Here is a 16293-nt window from a genome sequence, read left to right on the forward strand (position 1 = left end):
TCTCTAGTGTGATACCACGGGAGGGTTAAGGACGATTGAATTACCACGATAAATTTTTAAATTCCATTAACTATAGGGGAAAGTGCCCATGCTTGATATCATTTGAAGCTTCGTAATGACTAAATTTTTCCTATGTTTCTCAATAAACGTGACTCCGCAAAATATTTTAAAAACTGGCCACTTTCCCATAGTTTTTAAAATATTGTTGCGATGAGTCACATATACATTGTGAAACATAGAAAATTTAGTCATTACGAAGCTTCCAATGGTATCAAGCATGGGCACTTTCCCCTATTCAATTTTATAAAAACTATAAAAAAGAAAAAGCCGTATTTCTCATAATCGGAATACATAATGTATTATTCCGAATCGGATGTATATGGTAAACATCCCCCGGATGAATACCCCTTTCTTGTACTAAAATTAAAAAGCCGAGAGCGAAAATCCCGCCAGAATTCGCCGCAGTGATAATATCAAAGTAGTAAATCGGAATCACTTGACGCGCCCCGATCTCTCGTCAATTTTCCCACAATTTCACGCAAATAACAACCCAATTGTTGCTCATAGTGCAAATATTTACCAGATTACTCACCGGCTGAGGTAGGAAAAGGCTAGTGGCAGTGAATGCAGGAGTGAAAGTACAGAAAAGAGTGAATTTCCCAGTGTTGTGCAAAAGGAGAACGATAAACCTGAGCCGGATTCCAGGGCTGAGAAATGGCACAGAGTCGAGAAGATTGGGGTCAGCAGCGGATGCGCCAGGAAGAGATCCCTCTGGATCGCCTGGATAGCGTTAACAGTCAGGCCTCGGAGACTGGAGAGAGAAGAAAAGCTCGTGCCATCTTTAACAATGTGAGTGGAACCTCCGGTGAGAGAGACATCCTGGGATGAGATTTAATGTGTTTTGGGATTTCAGTTGGACAGGGATGGGGATGGGTATTTGAGTATTGATGAATTGAAGCATCTGATACGTAGTCATCAGTGCCGGGAGATGCCTAGGGGAGTGGCACGTCGGGTGATGGAGATCGGAGACACAAATGGGGATGGTCAGTTGGACTTTGAGGAATTTTATCAGCTCTCCCGGACGCACAAGTGGATGCTGAAGCCCTTGGTGGTACGTTACTGTCAGATGGTGGTCCCGTCGCCACACAGAACACCCGAAGACGCAATAGGTGGGCAGGCAAAATGTTTACAAATCTTGTGGTTATTTTGGTCATTGGCTCATTATTTATCTCCCTGCAGATGGCCAGTACGAGCGGAGTATGACCTTCTGCCCACCGCCTCTCACCATGGTTATCTTCTCTCTCGTGGAGATTATCATGTTCCTCATTGATGTTGTTCATCTCAGGTATGATTCCTTGCACTCTTCTCATCATTTTCCTTTTTTTCCTGTAATTCCTTAACACTTTGCCAGTAAAAGTACCAAAGACACGAAGGCCAATCAAACGCATGACTCATAAATTAATTGCTCAATTCTGGGAAATACGTCAAAGAAAGCACGGAAGGAAAACCCCTTTATATATAAATATCCCAATTTAAATAATCCATTAAAATTCTCAGAATTATTAATGGGGATTTAAGAAATTAAATTAATTTTCAAATAAATTGCTCAAGCAACATAAAAGTCCTCCACGTCTTGTGCGATTGATATTGCCTGAGTCGGCTGAATTGATAGCAAATTGCGACTTATCTCATATTTGAGCATTACGAGCATTACCAAAAAAAAATTATTTTCAAGATTGAAAATTATCAAACTCACACTGAACGTGATGTTACTGATAATAGGAAAGGCCGAAAATGAATGTCACTATCTCTATTGATTCCTCACAGTGCATCTTTATCGCGCTCAGAGGAAGGAAATTTTATTAATCAGAGACTTGTAAATATTTGGTGACCCTTTTCAGCTGCGAATGCTTTAAAATTGATCAACACAGAGTGTAATGTTTGTCTGATTCATTTGCACTTTGCAGTTGAGCATCGAATTTTTGAATAACTTTCACCAATCTTTGGAAAACTATCTCATTAATTTAGCAAGGTTCAATTTAATGGGTAATTTGTGAGAAAAATGATTTTTTTTTCAGCTTTACAGTCGAATAGTCAAAGCCTAAAAGAGTATTTTGGTCTATTATTATTTGATCTCTTTAGGTGCATCACAAAGATATTAGTATAAATAATTAAAAATCGAAAGTAAAACTGATTTTCGGTTAACGATAACATTGGACAATGCTTCATGATAAAAAGAAATTTGGAAAATTCACATGAAGCATAGGGCAAGTGTGCCAAATTCCGGCCAGCTTGCAATTCCAGCCATCTTTTTTATTCCTCGAATTTCCATGAAGTTTTAGTTTTTACTCTAGAGATTATACAATGCAAGAGAAAAACAAAATGTAATTTCGACAAACGAGATGACGTGAAACAGACATTGGAAGAAATCCCGAAGAGCAAGGAACTATTAGAATAAAGGTGGCCGAAATAGGGGACCAAAGCCATGTTTATATTTTTAATTCATTTTAAAATCTACTAAGAATTATTTTAGAAAAAATAAAGACGATAAATTGTTAACAAGTTTTCAAGCAACACTCCTTAAGAAAAAAGAATAAAAAAAATCAAATTTGTATTAAAAATATTACATTTTAAATTTGAGACTTTGGCGCTTGCATGCAACTATGCCGAAATTTGGCACACTTAACCTATGCTTCAGTTGACCTAAAAATGCTCAAAACGGCAATTTACATTTGGAGCGATTTTTTAATAAAAAAAAAAATTAAAATCCGGAGTGGACTAAAAAATTATGCTCCAGCCACTGATGAAGGCTTGGAGACCGAGCCGAAAGCTTTGGAAAGGATTGTCGTTTTTCCAAGAGTGACTCCATTCCCCCGACGAGATCCGGTTCCCCTCTAGTAAATTTCCCTAACGTCGGTTTTCAATACACTAAAAAAAAGACTTGTGGGAACAGGGGCATGACATTTCCTAGGTTTCCCATATGTTTCTAGCGAGCCGAAAAAATTTTTGAGTTTATTCGGTGTTTTCTGTCATTGTAGAATGAATTAGTAAAAAATACTAAAATAAAATAAAGGCCAATTTAATAACGAAGAGGCAACCGAAAACCCTAAATTGGCATTCTACGTAGTTTTGGAGATATCTCGTGAAATGTGTACGAAAACAGGGAAAAATTTACACTAAAACTGGTTGCATTTATTTTTTTGGAATATGTTTTTTTTTTAAGATCTAAAGTTGATATCCTTTCCTAGTACTTGACATCATCACAAGAAATGTTTAACTATTTTCTACAATTTTAATTTTACCGATCGATTTAAAATATTCATTCAACGATATATGGAAAGATCGGGTTTATTGTTAGCTATACATTAATGAAAAACAGATAAAAAACTAAAATTTAGTGCTTATTATAAAGCTAATTTAGCCTCTCTGTTTGAAGGTGGATAGTGTCTCAGATAAAGAAATATATGGTGTATTGTACGAGATAATTTGTAATGATGACTGAAACTTTTGATTACAGCAAAGCGTTCACTCAATTGAATAGAAACAGTAACAAGAAACCAGTATCATCTGGATACGTCCGCGAATTTGACCTTAGATAAATTATGTGGTCATTTTTGAACCAGTTTAAACCGGAAACATAATCAGAAATTCTCTTCATGTGAATTTAGTTCAAATTTAAATTATTAAAACATTATATTCAAACCGTAAATCGATTTCTCTAACGTAATCATTAATTAGTTTTGAAAACTTGGGCCGGACATGAATAGATATTAAAAATTTTGAAAGTTTATACAGTCATTGTTTAAAATATTTATAATTCCACTTCTAGAACTTTTTTTTCGTTTAATAGGACCCCTCGCCTTAAGGCTTCTACACATTGAGAGCAATTTTCATCAAAAATTGGATTTTTTACATAATTTTGATATTTTTACCTATAGCTTCGCAGGTAATTTTCATCAAGAAAGTGGTTTTTGATCTAAACTGCTTCCAATGTATAGAAGCCCTTAAGACAAATTTTCATTTAATTTTATTTGTTAAACATTTTTTTCCATGATACTTCAACATAATTCATGTAAAATTTTTAAAATGATTGCAATTTAATTAATAGGGGAGAGCGGGGCAGTTAGCCAGCAAATGAAATTTTTCATTACCTATAATTAAATCTCTCGATAAAATCGATTTTCACACAGAAAACCGAATTTGATATATCTTACCATTTTGTTTCTATATCTAAACACGCTTAAAAATAAAACAAAACAAAATATTCGAACACAATAATTTAGTTACTAATAATTTACCGCTTAATTTTGCTTGGATCCAATGCAGTAAGATTTCAAATTTATGGATCTCTCAATAGAATTTAAGCTTAAACTATGACCTTAAACCTTCAGAACGGTGGATCTTCTGGTCAGAAGCCGAAATGTTAGCTTAGGCAGACTAGAAGATTAGCCGAGAGACGGCTTAGCGTAATAATATTAGAAATAATGGCTAAACTACATTTCCATCATTTTCTACTAAGTCGCCTCTCGGCTTAAGTCGTAAATGTGTCTAGGACATTACAGTTTAATATCCAAAAGTGAATGAAATCTTTTGAAAAATTTTCAGAGTAAACCGAAAGCAATCTTATGAAGGTATATGGGGTGTGAGAAAGAGATACTAATCTGAAGATGAGATTCACTTATGGAGAGGTCACCGTCGTCTGGAAATCGATATTTCTATTTCTAATAATTCGTGCTACTGACAGGTGACAATTTGAAAAACGAGAGGATTTATATATTACTCTGTCTTTCAGTTATACCCAATAATTTTGCGCTAAGTCGACCAAGTCAGTTATCGAACTCAATAATGAAAATTGAGAGCTTCAACCTTATCCGGTCATCGACTTTCGATCTTCGGTGACCCCCACTAAGAAGTACATATGACCTAAAAAAATCGCCGTTTTGGATTTTGAAGGTCAATGGTCAAACCACTTTGGAGGACCTATTTTTCAACCGGTTTGGTTACATTTGGGTTTTTTGGAAAGGTCTTGAAATTTCAAATCCGATTGCATTGATCGCAATCGGTAATCAATGGGTTAATTACCCGTAAATGACCAAAATTTTTTAAATATTCCTTTTTTTCTGTCCGTAAAATGGTTACTCAACTAGAGGCGAAACGGTAAGAAATACGAACTTCCGATCTTCGAAGGACACTCCCAAAAGTCGACCCAAGGAACATTATTATGATTTTAATTTTCCCCCCAAGTCCCTCCAACCCCTCCAAATACATGTTTTTTTTGGTTTTTCACGAAAACGACTTCTACGATTTCTTTTATTTTTGGATATGTTTTGGAGGTAGTCCAGGCGAACATTTCTTCCAAACATACTTATGATTTTAAAAAAAACGCCATCTTGAATTTTAGAAAATCAAAGTTTAACTGGTCTTGAAATCAGGGGTGACATGATAACTTATTTTCGATAGTATCGACTGTCGATTCTGAAAAATTGAAACGATAGCTGCACTTCTTGTAACTAATATAGATGTTTATCAACAGTCTCATTATTTAAGAATGACGCAATGAATTGCCCAACAATCCGAAGAAAGTCGACATTCACTTAATCCAACAGATTATAGATTTATCAATACTATCGATTCGATAGTGTCGAAAAGTTATCATTCCATCCCAGTATAAGGAATCGTTTGAGTATCCGTGAGGGACTTAGAATTACGAGGCCCGAGAGCGGCGAAGCATTCTGGAGGCACGGGCTGCGAGCCAAACGCAGGGAAGCGCTGTCCATGTTTTCAGGGACTCTCGAGAGAGCAATCAATGGCTCTTTCGGCCAGAGCTATTGAGAGAGCTAGCCAAATATCTCACGGCACTTCGTGCGCGAACAAATAATCTTGGCAACAAGGTCGCCACAGTCAGATGTTTGAATCACCAGTTAATAAACTGAAGGAGATGTGGCGCTCTACCCGAGACGCTCGGTCACATTTTGGGTCACTGTACCCACACCAAAAACAGAAGGATCCGGCGCCACGATATGATCAGAGATATCATCACGGAAGAAATAGCGAGAAAGTATCCGGCGTAGTGCTCAGTAAAGAGCAAACCTTCTCCCTCCCCGACGGCAACCGTCTCCGTCCCGATCTGGTGGCAAAGAACCAGGATGGGGTCTTTGTGGTGGATGTCACAGTCCGCCACGAGGATGGGGACGGGCTTGCCCAAGGGTTCAGGTTCAGGGACAAGGTTGAGAAATATAAAACCCTTCTTTCCGTAGTACAGAGGCTGTACAACACAACCTCTGCCTCGGTGGTGTCCATTGTCGTGGGCATAAGGGGTGCAGTACCCTTAGAAACGGTGGAGGGTTTAAAACGCCTCAAAATAAACACCAAAAGGTTTACAACCACCGCCCGTCAAATCATTGCTCTACCTGCCGATTTTACTCGGAGGTTTTTTTTGAATTTTAACGGTATATTCTAGTACATTCAGAGAAAATCTGCAGATTCTCGGCAGAATTTCTCCCTAGAAAATCTGCATAACCTCCATTACTTCACAAAAATATTGTTGATTTATGAAGAAACTGTAGAAGTTATAAAGAAAATTGTATGCTCTGCTTAACAAGCATTACCGAGTACACATTTTAGATAAGTAAAAAAACTGCGAGCAAAAATACTAATTTCTTAAAAATCGCCAATCGAATGATACAAAAACACGAAATTTTGGTCGACACTCTGTTTAAAGTTTTCACTTCACTTTTCTCTACTTGTAACACGGCGTTGCAGAATTCTTTATTTTATATAAACACCGTGATATCACTAAGAATAACTCTATAGAATTTTGCAAACTTCAGTGAAAAATTTTTCCATCTCTTCTGACACATCTTGTCTGGAAAGTCTGGAATGTAGAAAAAATCTACAGAATATCTACAGAAATTCGTCAGAGATTCGTCAGAAAATCTGCCGAAATATTCTGACGAATTTTGTCCCAAGCCCAAATAAAATTCGTAAGAATATCTACAGAATTTATCTGCAGATATTCTGTAGAGGTGTAGATTTTCTCTACAGAAATCTTAAAGATATCTGCAGATATTATTTGACGGGCGTTTAGATGACCGCTCTCCGCTCATCCATCGTTATTTATAACGAATTCATGGACTATGGAGGGCGGTTGAAGTCAGACGTTGGGGTTAGTGATCCCCAAACATACTGTAACGTCCCATGAGTGTTAAATGTCAGTCCTGACTTTTTATGGACTGTTATATTAGGTGAGATTCTTAACAATCTCACCTACTATAATCCTAACAAAATTTCATGTCCTCCGATCGCGCTCAAACTTGGCCAAAATGTGTTTCGCCACTTCCTGATCACGAATATATGGGGGGCTAAGTTACGTTCCCGGCCGGCCGGCCGGCCGTCCGGCCGCTCTTTGGAGCTTAATAGCTCCTAAACTAAAAAAGATATCGACTTGCGGTTTTCGGCAAAGGTTAAATATCGTATGAAAATTGCAACATGGTGCATTGACCCCCCACCCCCCACCCCTCCTTCCGCCATTTTGAAGACCACCATTTTTTTGTTTTCTCAATAGCTCCGGCCCTATGGCATCGAGCGGGCTCAAATTTTAGTATGTTATAGCTGGGCCTTAGAGCTTTCCATCAATACCAAACTTAAGGTCCCCCGACCCCCCTGACCCGAGCTATAAGGGTCCAAAAAAAATTTCTTAAAATGGCCATAACTCCGGTTCTAATTGTCAGAATTTAAAAAATGAGGGCTTTTTGGAAAGCTCTCGTGAAATGCCACTTCCTCTTCTAACATCGCAAGTTCATAAAACCACCGCTAGGGGCGCTATTATTAAAAAGAAAATTTTTAAATCTTAAAAGTTAAATAACTCAAAAATTCCTTATGCGATCGGGCTGAAATTTTAGTATGTTGTAGCCGTTGATTATACCTATCAAACAAAAAAACCTTAAGTCGATCCATAACCCCTGACCCGAGCTATAAGGGGTCAAAGTTCGAACATTGACCGGCCTCTATCTCCGGTTCTAATTAACATAGCGGCCTAAATTTTACCTTTTTGGTTTCGTCTCGATGAGCACTTTCAGATGGAAGTTCAAAAAGTCACCACAGGTGGCGCTGTGATAGCGTCAAAATTCATCGAAATTCAAAGTCACTTTTCTCAAAAACGGCATTGTGCAAGTTAATGAAATTTTAGTATGTTGTAGTCCAGTCTAGGACGTTTCCAAAATGGTGCGTATGTGCGCTGTGGTTTCAATAGAACCGGAGATATGAGGGGTCAAAGTTCACGAAATTCAAAAAATCATATCTCCGGTTCTACGTGACCGATTTTGATGAATGAGGGCTTAAACGAAAGATCTCACCAAATGCTACAACTTTCTAGAATATTTGAACTTCGTGGGACCAACACCAGGGGCGCCACAGTCGAAAAACCAATTTCAATATCACATAACCTTAATTATCTCGACTGTCGCTTAACCGATTTTGATGATTACTTCGACATAATTGTAGAGCACATTTGTCTCTACATTTCGTCCATACATCATTTTTCACTCAGACTATGCTATCACTCCGATTTTTCCGTTTAAGTGTGAAAAAATTGATTTTTCCAATAATAACGCTTTGAAATCACTCAGATGCCAATTTGACTGCCTCTACTCCACAAAGACACTTAAAATAGGGGTTTAAATGGAAAGTCCCGCAAAATACAACAATTCTTTGATATAGTTGAAGTTCAACAAATGACTAGTTGGGGCACTCTGGATGAAAAAACGAGTTAAGAAACAAAAAACCTCGCTTATCTTGGCTTCTGAGTAATCAATGAGTTCAAGTTCTACGGCAAAATTATAGAGAACATTCTGGTCTACATTTCACCCATATAACACTTTTCTGTCAGTTCATCCAAATCCTTGATATTTTGGTTGAAATACAAAATTTGTATAATTTCACGAATTTGATTCAAGATAACTGAATGGCGTCTCCCAACTTCAGCTCCAAATCGAATTTGCATGCACTCCGAGTTAGCTCACGTTAAGAATCTCACCTACATAAGCCGGTTAGGATTATCTGTCCCTTTTACTTATTCGTGTGTCGTCCGCGTTTTAAACAAAGGGACAGAAAAAAAGCGAAAATCCGTAAACCGTCTGTGATACAAAAATCTATGATAACATCTAAGGAATATCTTGTAATGTTTCAATGTTATTTATTTATTTATTTGTAGTCTTTGTAGTATTTATAGTGTGTTCTTCCGACCTTCAGAAAAAAAAAAACCCTAGAGGCGTTTGTAGTCAAAGGGGGGCAGTCATCAGACAAACCCCAAACCTCAATCATTAGGGAGTAAGACGAACGAGCAGGGTGATGGAAGTTCCACGCTCACAATCCCCAGCCGCTCCCTACGAAAATGAATATTTGGCAACCGGGCCTAAAGAAACCGGAAAGTCCGGCTATCTTTTAATAGACGCAAAAAAAATCCTCGTGTTTAAATTTTTTGTTTGTCCACATGCTTGTAATTCATGCTAGAACATTCTAAATGATTTACTTACCAATTTTTGATTTTGAAATGCTTTTGTGATTTATGAATCAATTAGATCTCCAGTAAGATAAGTAAGCACCAAAAGATCATGCTAAAAATTAATTGACGGAGAGTTCTATCTAGTAAGTTCGAACATTCCGCAAAGTTGGGACGCTTTGCCATTTTTTTTTTTTAGCAAAAGCTTATTCAGTAGGGGAGACTAGGGCAAAAAGTCACAAAACGAATGTTTTATTTTTTTACAAGCTACCTGAGCACCTCCAAAATTTCTAATTAGCACAGTTTTATAGGAAATTTACCGCTCTACAACTCTGTGAAAGTCATTTTCTTCTATTTTGTAAGGAAGTATATTTATCGAGCCGTTTTCTAAAAGGTAATCATTTTGTGATCATTCTCAAAAATGCTGGGGCAAATAGTATCAGGCATAATATACTATCACATTTTGATTTGCTTTATTACGGGATTCCGTAAATTTAAGTAAAATACCTAGATTACATATTTTCATAGGAAATTTATTCTTCTATGCCTTTGTAAAACACCGTTTTGTCTATCTGAGCGAAAAAAGCACATTTTAAGCTATTTTACAAAAAACACAAAAAGGACTGCAAATCGTTTGACCAATGCAAACAACAAACGGCGACACATAGCATTGACGTTTCTTTTCACCGTGGAACATCAGAAATTGTTTAGGTTTTTGTTACTTTTTGCTTCATAGCTTTTGTTGCCTTTTACCCCAAGTGGTCGTTTTTAATAAAAGGATTTCTGGAGAACAGAATCTTTGTAAAATTCTAAAAAAGATAGCGGATTTGTATTCAAAGAATATCCAGATAATTTAGAAAATATTCACCAGTGCATCAATTTTGGAAAATAAGTAGGTAATAATTGATATCTTCTGCACGGAAAATATTTCAAAAATAGGGCTGAAAATATCAATATTTTTTTATTTTTTAAATTCCTTGTTCAAATTCTAACAAACTTACGGCATTGAAGAAGACCTATGGAGGCTATCTATGGAAAAAAATTTAAGCCGCTATCTTATTTATCTTGGAAGATATTGAATATTAAATTTTTCGATTTGTGACTTTTTGCCCCAGTCTCCCCTACACTCAAATTTCTTTCCTTGGATTACAGTGCTGTCTCTCTATATGCACACTCTCTATATGCACAGCTTTTGTGTCGGTTGCATTCAAAATCAATTTGTTTACATTTTGACAAAGTAATAAAGAAAATTATTTTCTTGGTAACTAATTTTTCTTGTTTTTAATTTTCTTAATTTTATTTTATCTGTCTCATATTATATTTAAAATAACACGGGAAATTCTAGAACAATAAAAAAATGATAATTTATTAAAAGAAAGAAAAAAAACCGTTGGGAATTTCAAATGAAGTTGTGCATATTCAGAGAGAGAACTGTCAAAAAAAGTACCCAAACTGTGCATATAGCGAGACAGCACTGTATAATGTTTAAGCAAGAAAAAATGTGAGGGATTTAGAATCTTGCCAGGGAACATCTCTGAATCGACGCCAAACACATTATTTCTGAGGTAGCGATGAAGAAAGAAGTGTAGATGGCTAGCCTAAATAATGTCCTAAACCCAACCAGCGTTCCATTTGGGATGCGTGAAAATCAAAATGTAACGGGCATTGAAAATTTATGCACTTATTTTTTACTTCTATTAATTTATTAAATACGACGCCGTGCTAAGAATAATTCTTTAGTCTTTAGTGCATTAAATGATTTTTTTATCGTATCCTTGTCCTTGTACTTTTACACGCAATTTGTATTAAACCATTAACAGAATTCAGCCTTACAAAAAGCAATAATCCTCATTAACTGTAATTCCCCCTTTTAATAATAATTACAGAGATTATACAAATGACGTGAATCAAATAGGTCAGAGCACCAAAGGTCCCGCTGCCACCATCTTCATCTACAACCCCACGCGCCGTTTTGAGGCTTGGCGCTTTGCCACTTACATGTTTGTTCACATTGGGTAGGAATTGTGTCCCATTCCAGTGAATCTCCTCAGTTCCACTAATAATTTCTCTTTTCACAGAATCATGCACCTGATTATGAACCTGTTGGTGCAGATATTCTTGGGCATTGCCCTCGAACTCGTGCACTGTTGGTGGCGCATTGCTTTGGTGTACTTGGCAGGGGTTGTGGCTGGCTCAATGTCCGTGTCTCTTGCCACTCCCACTGTGTACTTGGCGGGTGCTTCGGGTGGTGTTTATGCCCTCATTACCGCCCACATTGCCACAATCATCATGAATTGGAATGAGATGGAATATGCAATTATTCAATTGCTTGTCTTTCTCATTTACATCATCACGGACATTGGGGCAGCTCTGTATCGGCAATTTAGCGATATTCACGATCGGGTATCCTACACGTCGCACATTGGAGGCGCTGTGGCGGGGCTATTGGTGGGCATTGGGGTTCTGAGGAATCTCAAAGTGCGTCCGTGGGAAAAGAAATTGTGGTGGGCAGCTGTTGTGACCTATATCTTGCTGATGGGATCAGGAATTTGTGTTCACATTTTCGTTCCGGATCACTTTATGCAGCAAAATGCCTTCATGTGAGACTTTATCCCGTATTTCTGTGACAATATGTGCATTTAAAAACACCACCATACCCCCCTTCATTCCGCCAATGAGATATCTTGCGATGCGCACAGAAAGCAAATGTTGACGAATTGAATATTTCTTCGAGTATTTTTTTTATCTCTATTTTTGTAAATGGGCTTTTTACGAAGCATCTTTTATCCTTGAGGGTATTTTTGTGAAGAAACTTTTAAAGAAAAAAAAAACAATCCGCCAATGCCTCTTTGTATTATTGTAATTTAAATAAGTGAGTATTTATGCTTAGGCTAGGATGACCAAGTGTCCTTACCAAAGGGGGACATATCTCAAGCACAATAAATAAACGGGTTTACATTTTTTTTTAATGCAAAATCGCAATTTTGCGATAATTTAAATAAGGTAAATTAAGCTAATTCAAAACCTGCTCCAAATGGAAACTTTTCGCTACTCCAAATGGAAACGTCATTTTTTCCATGATAAATACCGTACTAAATTATTATTAATATAATTTTCTATACCACAGTTTCATTATTTTGTTAATTTTGCTCCAAATAAATCAAAAATCCGTTCATATTCACAAATTTTAATTTGTTAATTTCTCAGAAAAATTAATAGTGTACTTTTTCACCATCGAATTTTTCTTCGATTGACCATGTTTTCCAATGAAAAACACAATGAGGTGACTGTTGTTGATTCGTTTTGTTTAACATTTCATGTCATATTTCTGGCTAATATTAGTTAAATTAAGTGTTAATCCTTATTGTTAACGCTCCGTGAAGTTTTCAAATGAAATAATTACTTATTTCGTGAACAATAAAGCTTTTTCTGAAGTATCTGCAAATGCTTCAATAGGCAACCCTGGAAATATGATTTTTTTTTTGGAGAGATTTTCCTATTGTTTTAGATGGGAAAGGAGAATAATAATAATATAATAATAATAATAATAATAATAATAATAATAAGAACAAATCCTGCACTCAAGAGCAACTCAACAAAGTTTTGGAAGCCTTTCGTCGCGGTTTCACTTACACTGTTTCTCTCCAATTAGAAACTTTCCCTTGTCTCCATTTGGATTAATATGTTTCCAATAGAAGCATTTTACGCTCGCGTATTTTTCTTGTATTTAAGAAGTTTTCAAATTATATTTAAAGAATTTTCACTAAACAGTAACATTCTAGAAGAGTCAAGGAGCAAATTTATGAAAATCTCTTCAGAAAAAATACGAACTTAATGCGTTGAATCTTCTGTCAAAGTTAAAGCGTCTAGAAATGGTTTTGAATTAGGAGATTTACCCTAATTTGCGAATTTTAAAATATATTTTTTATTCGCAAAGTGGTTGTCAAAAGTTTGTTGCTTTCTCCAGTTAACCCTCTAACGGGTAAGACCGCCTCCAGGCGGTCTTCACAAAAATCACATTTACAGCGACAATAAAGGTTTTATTTATTTAAAAGTGATCTAGTGTCCTCGGTAATAGTCTTATAAACATCTCTTAAAAGTTTGAACTCATTTTGACTCTTAGTTTTGTTGCTATTCACAGTTTTGTGTGACAGGTCAGAGAAAAAGCAACAAAAAATATTTGTGGAAAAAAAAACTCATTTTCAATTTCCATAAAAATACCCATTTAAAGTTATCTGACTAAAATAAATTTATTTTTTACTGAACGATATGTCATTCTACTTTGTATATTTTATTTAAAAAACGTGAAAAAACTAAAAATGTGAATTTTAGAAGCAAAAAGAGTTTCAAAAAAAATTTATATTTTCTCACCTAGAGCCTAAACTAAAAGAGATAATGAAGAATGGATGGTTTTTTCGACTTTATTGGATCATAATTATCCTAGAAAACATTGTTTTAGAACTTTTTTTCGCATACTAAAGAAAACGCCGTTAGAGGGTTAAGCAGCATTTGATGCACACACACATTGCCATTGTCCCACTAGGTGGGGTTATCAATCCTTGTACACCGTCGCCAGGGTCGCCAGTCAGTGCGATTCTGTGACATCTCGTCTTTAAGACCTCTCGACCTTTTTTTTTAATAATGCACCAGGGTAAAAAATAGCATTGAATTTCACGACTGATTCCCACCTGACTCTAAGTTTGTAATCATATCTGACTGGTTTTGGGGCTTTCCGTTGGCAAGTAAACTCTTCCGCAACACACACACAGAATTATTATTGAGATCGCCAAGACTGTCTTCTCTTCCGACAGTCTTCGAATTCGGGAATTTGGCTGGCTTTCGAATTTATGAATTCGGGATTTTGGCTTTCGGGATTTTGGCCAATTCGGGATTTTGGCTTTCGGGATTTTTACCGGGACCCGTTTAAGACATACCAATTACTCCGAAAATACCCATGTTTTCATAAACTTCATAAACGACCTTTTATCGGCACTCAACCTTGCGTATTATTTACATAAATGCGGATGACCTGTAAGTGTATGTTAAGGATGATCCTTCCAATCCTTCCTTGGCATTCGAACTTATGAATGAAAATCTAGCGCGCATCGAGCACTGGCCGTCCATGATTGGATTTCTGCTAAATCCCAAAAATTCCCAAGTCGGTCATTATTATTACTAAAAAGAGATTAGCCATTCCTCTTCCTTGCCCTCTCCGCCTACACGGAGAAATTATTCCGTATCCTGATCAGGTGAAGAACCTTGGTATCGTTTTTAACAAATCTATCTTACTTGATTTTTACTCTTTAATTCTTCACGACGTTTCGAGGATGAATATCCTCTTTATCAGGTATCGAATTGGAGGAAAAATCACGTACCGGTGGGAAAATTTACTGCTGCACTTCATTTTAACCTGACATAAGGCTGACACCTTTTGTCAGCCTTTTGGATGGTGAACATCTCCGTGAAAAATTGTGAAAAAGTTTAAGTGAAGTGCAGCAGTATATTTTCCCACCTGTACGTGATTTTTCCTCCAATTCGAAACATGATGAAGAGGACATTCATCCTCGAAACGTCGTGAAGAATTAAAGAGTAAAAATCAAGAGAGGTCTATTTTTCCATCCACTATCTCTGCTACATCTCATCAAACCGAAAATTCATTCAAAACTATCTTAGTCTGATCATGCTACTTCCGTATGCCGTAAAATTAACTATTTCCTGTACGTATATAATCTTCGACGCTACCGGGACATCACACCCTATGGCACTCGCCTGCTTCTCTCGCGAGCGCTTTTACTTGTTATTTTTTTCTTATGGAGCTGAGCTCTTCTTCTTGGCTGATTGTGAGATTATCCAGGAGTTAACGTATGCATTTAAAAATTGTATAAGGGATATATGCGCTATGAGTTCTCGTGATCACATTTCTCCTCACAGGGACGTTTTTGCTGGTTGTAATTTGTGATCATTCCTTCAGATGCGTTCCCTTGTTTATCTGCACCGTCTGATAAGGGGTAGTTTCCCTGAATACCTGACTTCCCTCTTGACGAGGGTGGCTTCCGTTAGGGTTCGGGTATTTATAGTTCCGAGAGCTTCAGAGGACACTTTTATACGTACACTCTTTGTCAGGGGAGTTTTCTTGTACAATTCCCTGCTCTGTGAGGTTCGCGCTACTTTTTTAGCATATCGTCGGTTCCGAAGAAGACTATTGTAAGTCCAAAATGTAAACTTTACAGGAAAGAGGTTTAAAGTTTGACAGCTAAAATTTATTTTCATTAATTTCACTGCAATTAGTATACTTTCAGCTTTTAAAACTATTTTATCATACTTCCGCTTTGAATATCTTCTAGTTAACACTACTTTTAAATTAATAATAGCAAAATTGTGGGCAAAAAACTCAATAATTGGGCACGCTGATTTTAAGTTTTTTCTTGTAACTTTTGCAGGAATATCTTAATCAACATAAAATTTTGTGGTGATATAGATCTAAGGTTTCTGCATCCATTGATACCATCTTTTTATACTATTGTAAGTAGACTTACAATAGTCTTCTTCGGAACCGACGATATGTCTCCTTTTAACCATGTCTACTTGACAACAAAATGAATAATGGAAAAATTGTTGGTGTAGGTAAAATAAAGGAGACAAAAGGTACTTTTGACAACCACTGTCGTAAGCCATTATGTAAAATTCATATATGGTCGTAAACTGTTCACAATATCGTAAAGTTTCTACGATAAGAACCGATTTTATGATGGTAGGGGTAAAATATTTGCGTAATATTTGTAAAATCATGAAGT

General features: G+C 36.5%; 1 protein-coding gene across 1 annotated transcript; it reads left to right on the forward strand.

The window, feature by feature from the left end:
- The first annotated feature begins 466 nt into the window (after positions 1-466).
- LOC129805411 (rhomboid-related protein 2) lies at positions 467-12341 on the forward strand. Its single transcript, XM_055853295.1, has 5 exons — positions 467-849; positions 914-1169; positions 1240-1345; positions 11386-11514; positions 11578-12341. The coding sequence occupies exons 1-5, from the start codon at positions 715-717 to the stop codon at positions 12101-12103; spliced, it is 1152 nt and encodes a 383-aa protein (XP_055709270.1). The 5' UTR covers positions 467-714; the 3' UTR covers positions 12104-12341.
- The last annotated feature ends 3952 nt before the right edge of the window (positions 12342-16293 follow it).

Source organism: Phlebotomus papatasi, chromosome 3 (assembly GCF_024763615.1).
Source record: "Phlebotomus papatasi isolate M1 chromosome 3, Ppap_2.1, whole genome shotgun sequence".
In the NCBI taxonomy this organism is placed as follows: Eukaryota; Metazoa; Arthropoda; class Insecta; order Diptera; family Psychodidae; genus Phlebotomus; species Phlebotomus papatasi.

Bases quoted from the DNA above. Each gene is read 5' to 3' on its own strand.
- LOC129805411 (XM_055853295.1), top strand. From the start codon at position 715: ATGGCACAGAGTCGAGAAGATTGGGGTCAGCAGCGGATGCGCCAGGAA. The intron at 1,346-11,385 runs GTATGATTCCTT...TAATAATTACAG, and splicing joins ATTGATGTTGTTCATCTCAG to AGATTATACAAATGACGTGA. The intron at 11,515-11,577 runs GTAGGAATTGTG...CTCTTTTCACAG, and splicing joins TACATGTTTGTTCACATTGG to AATCATGCACCTGATTATGA.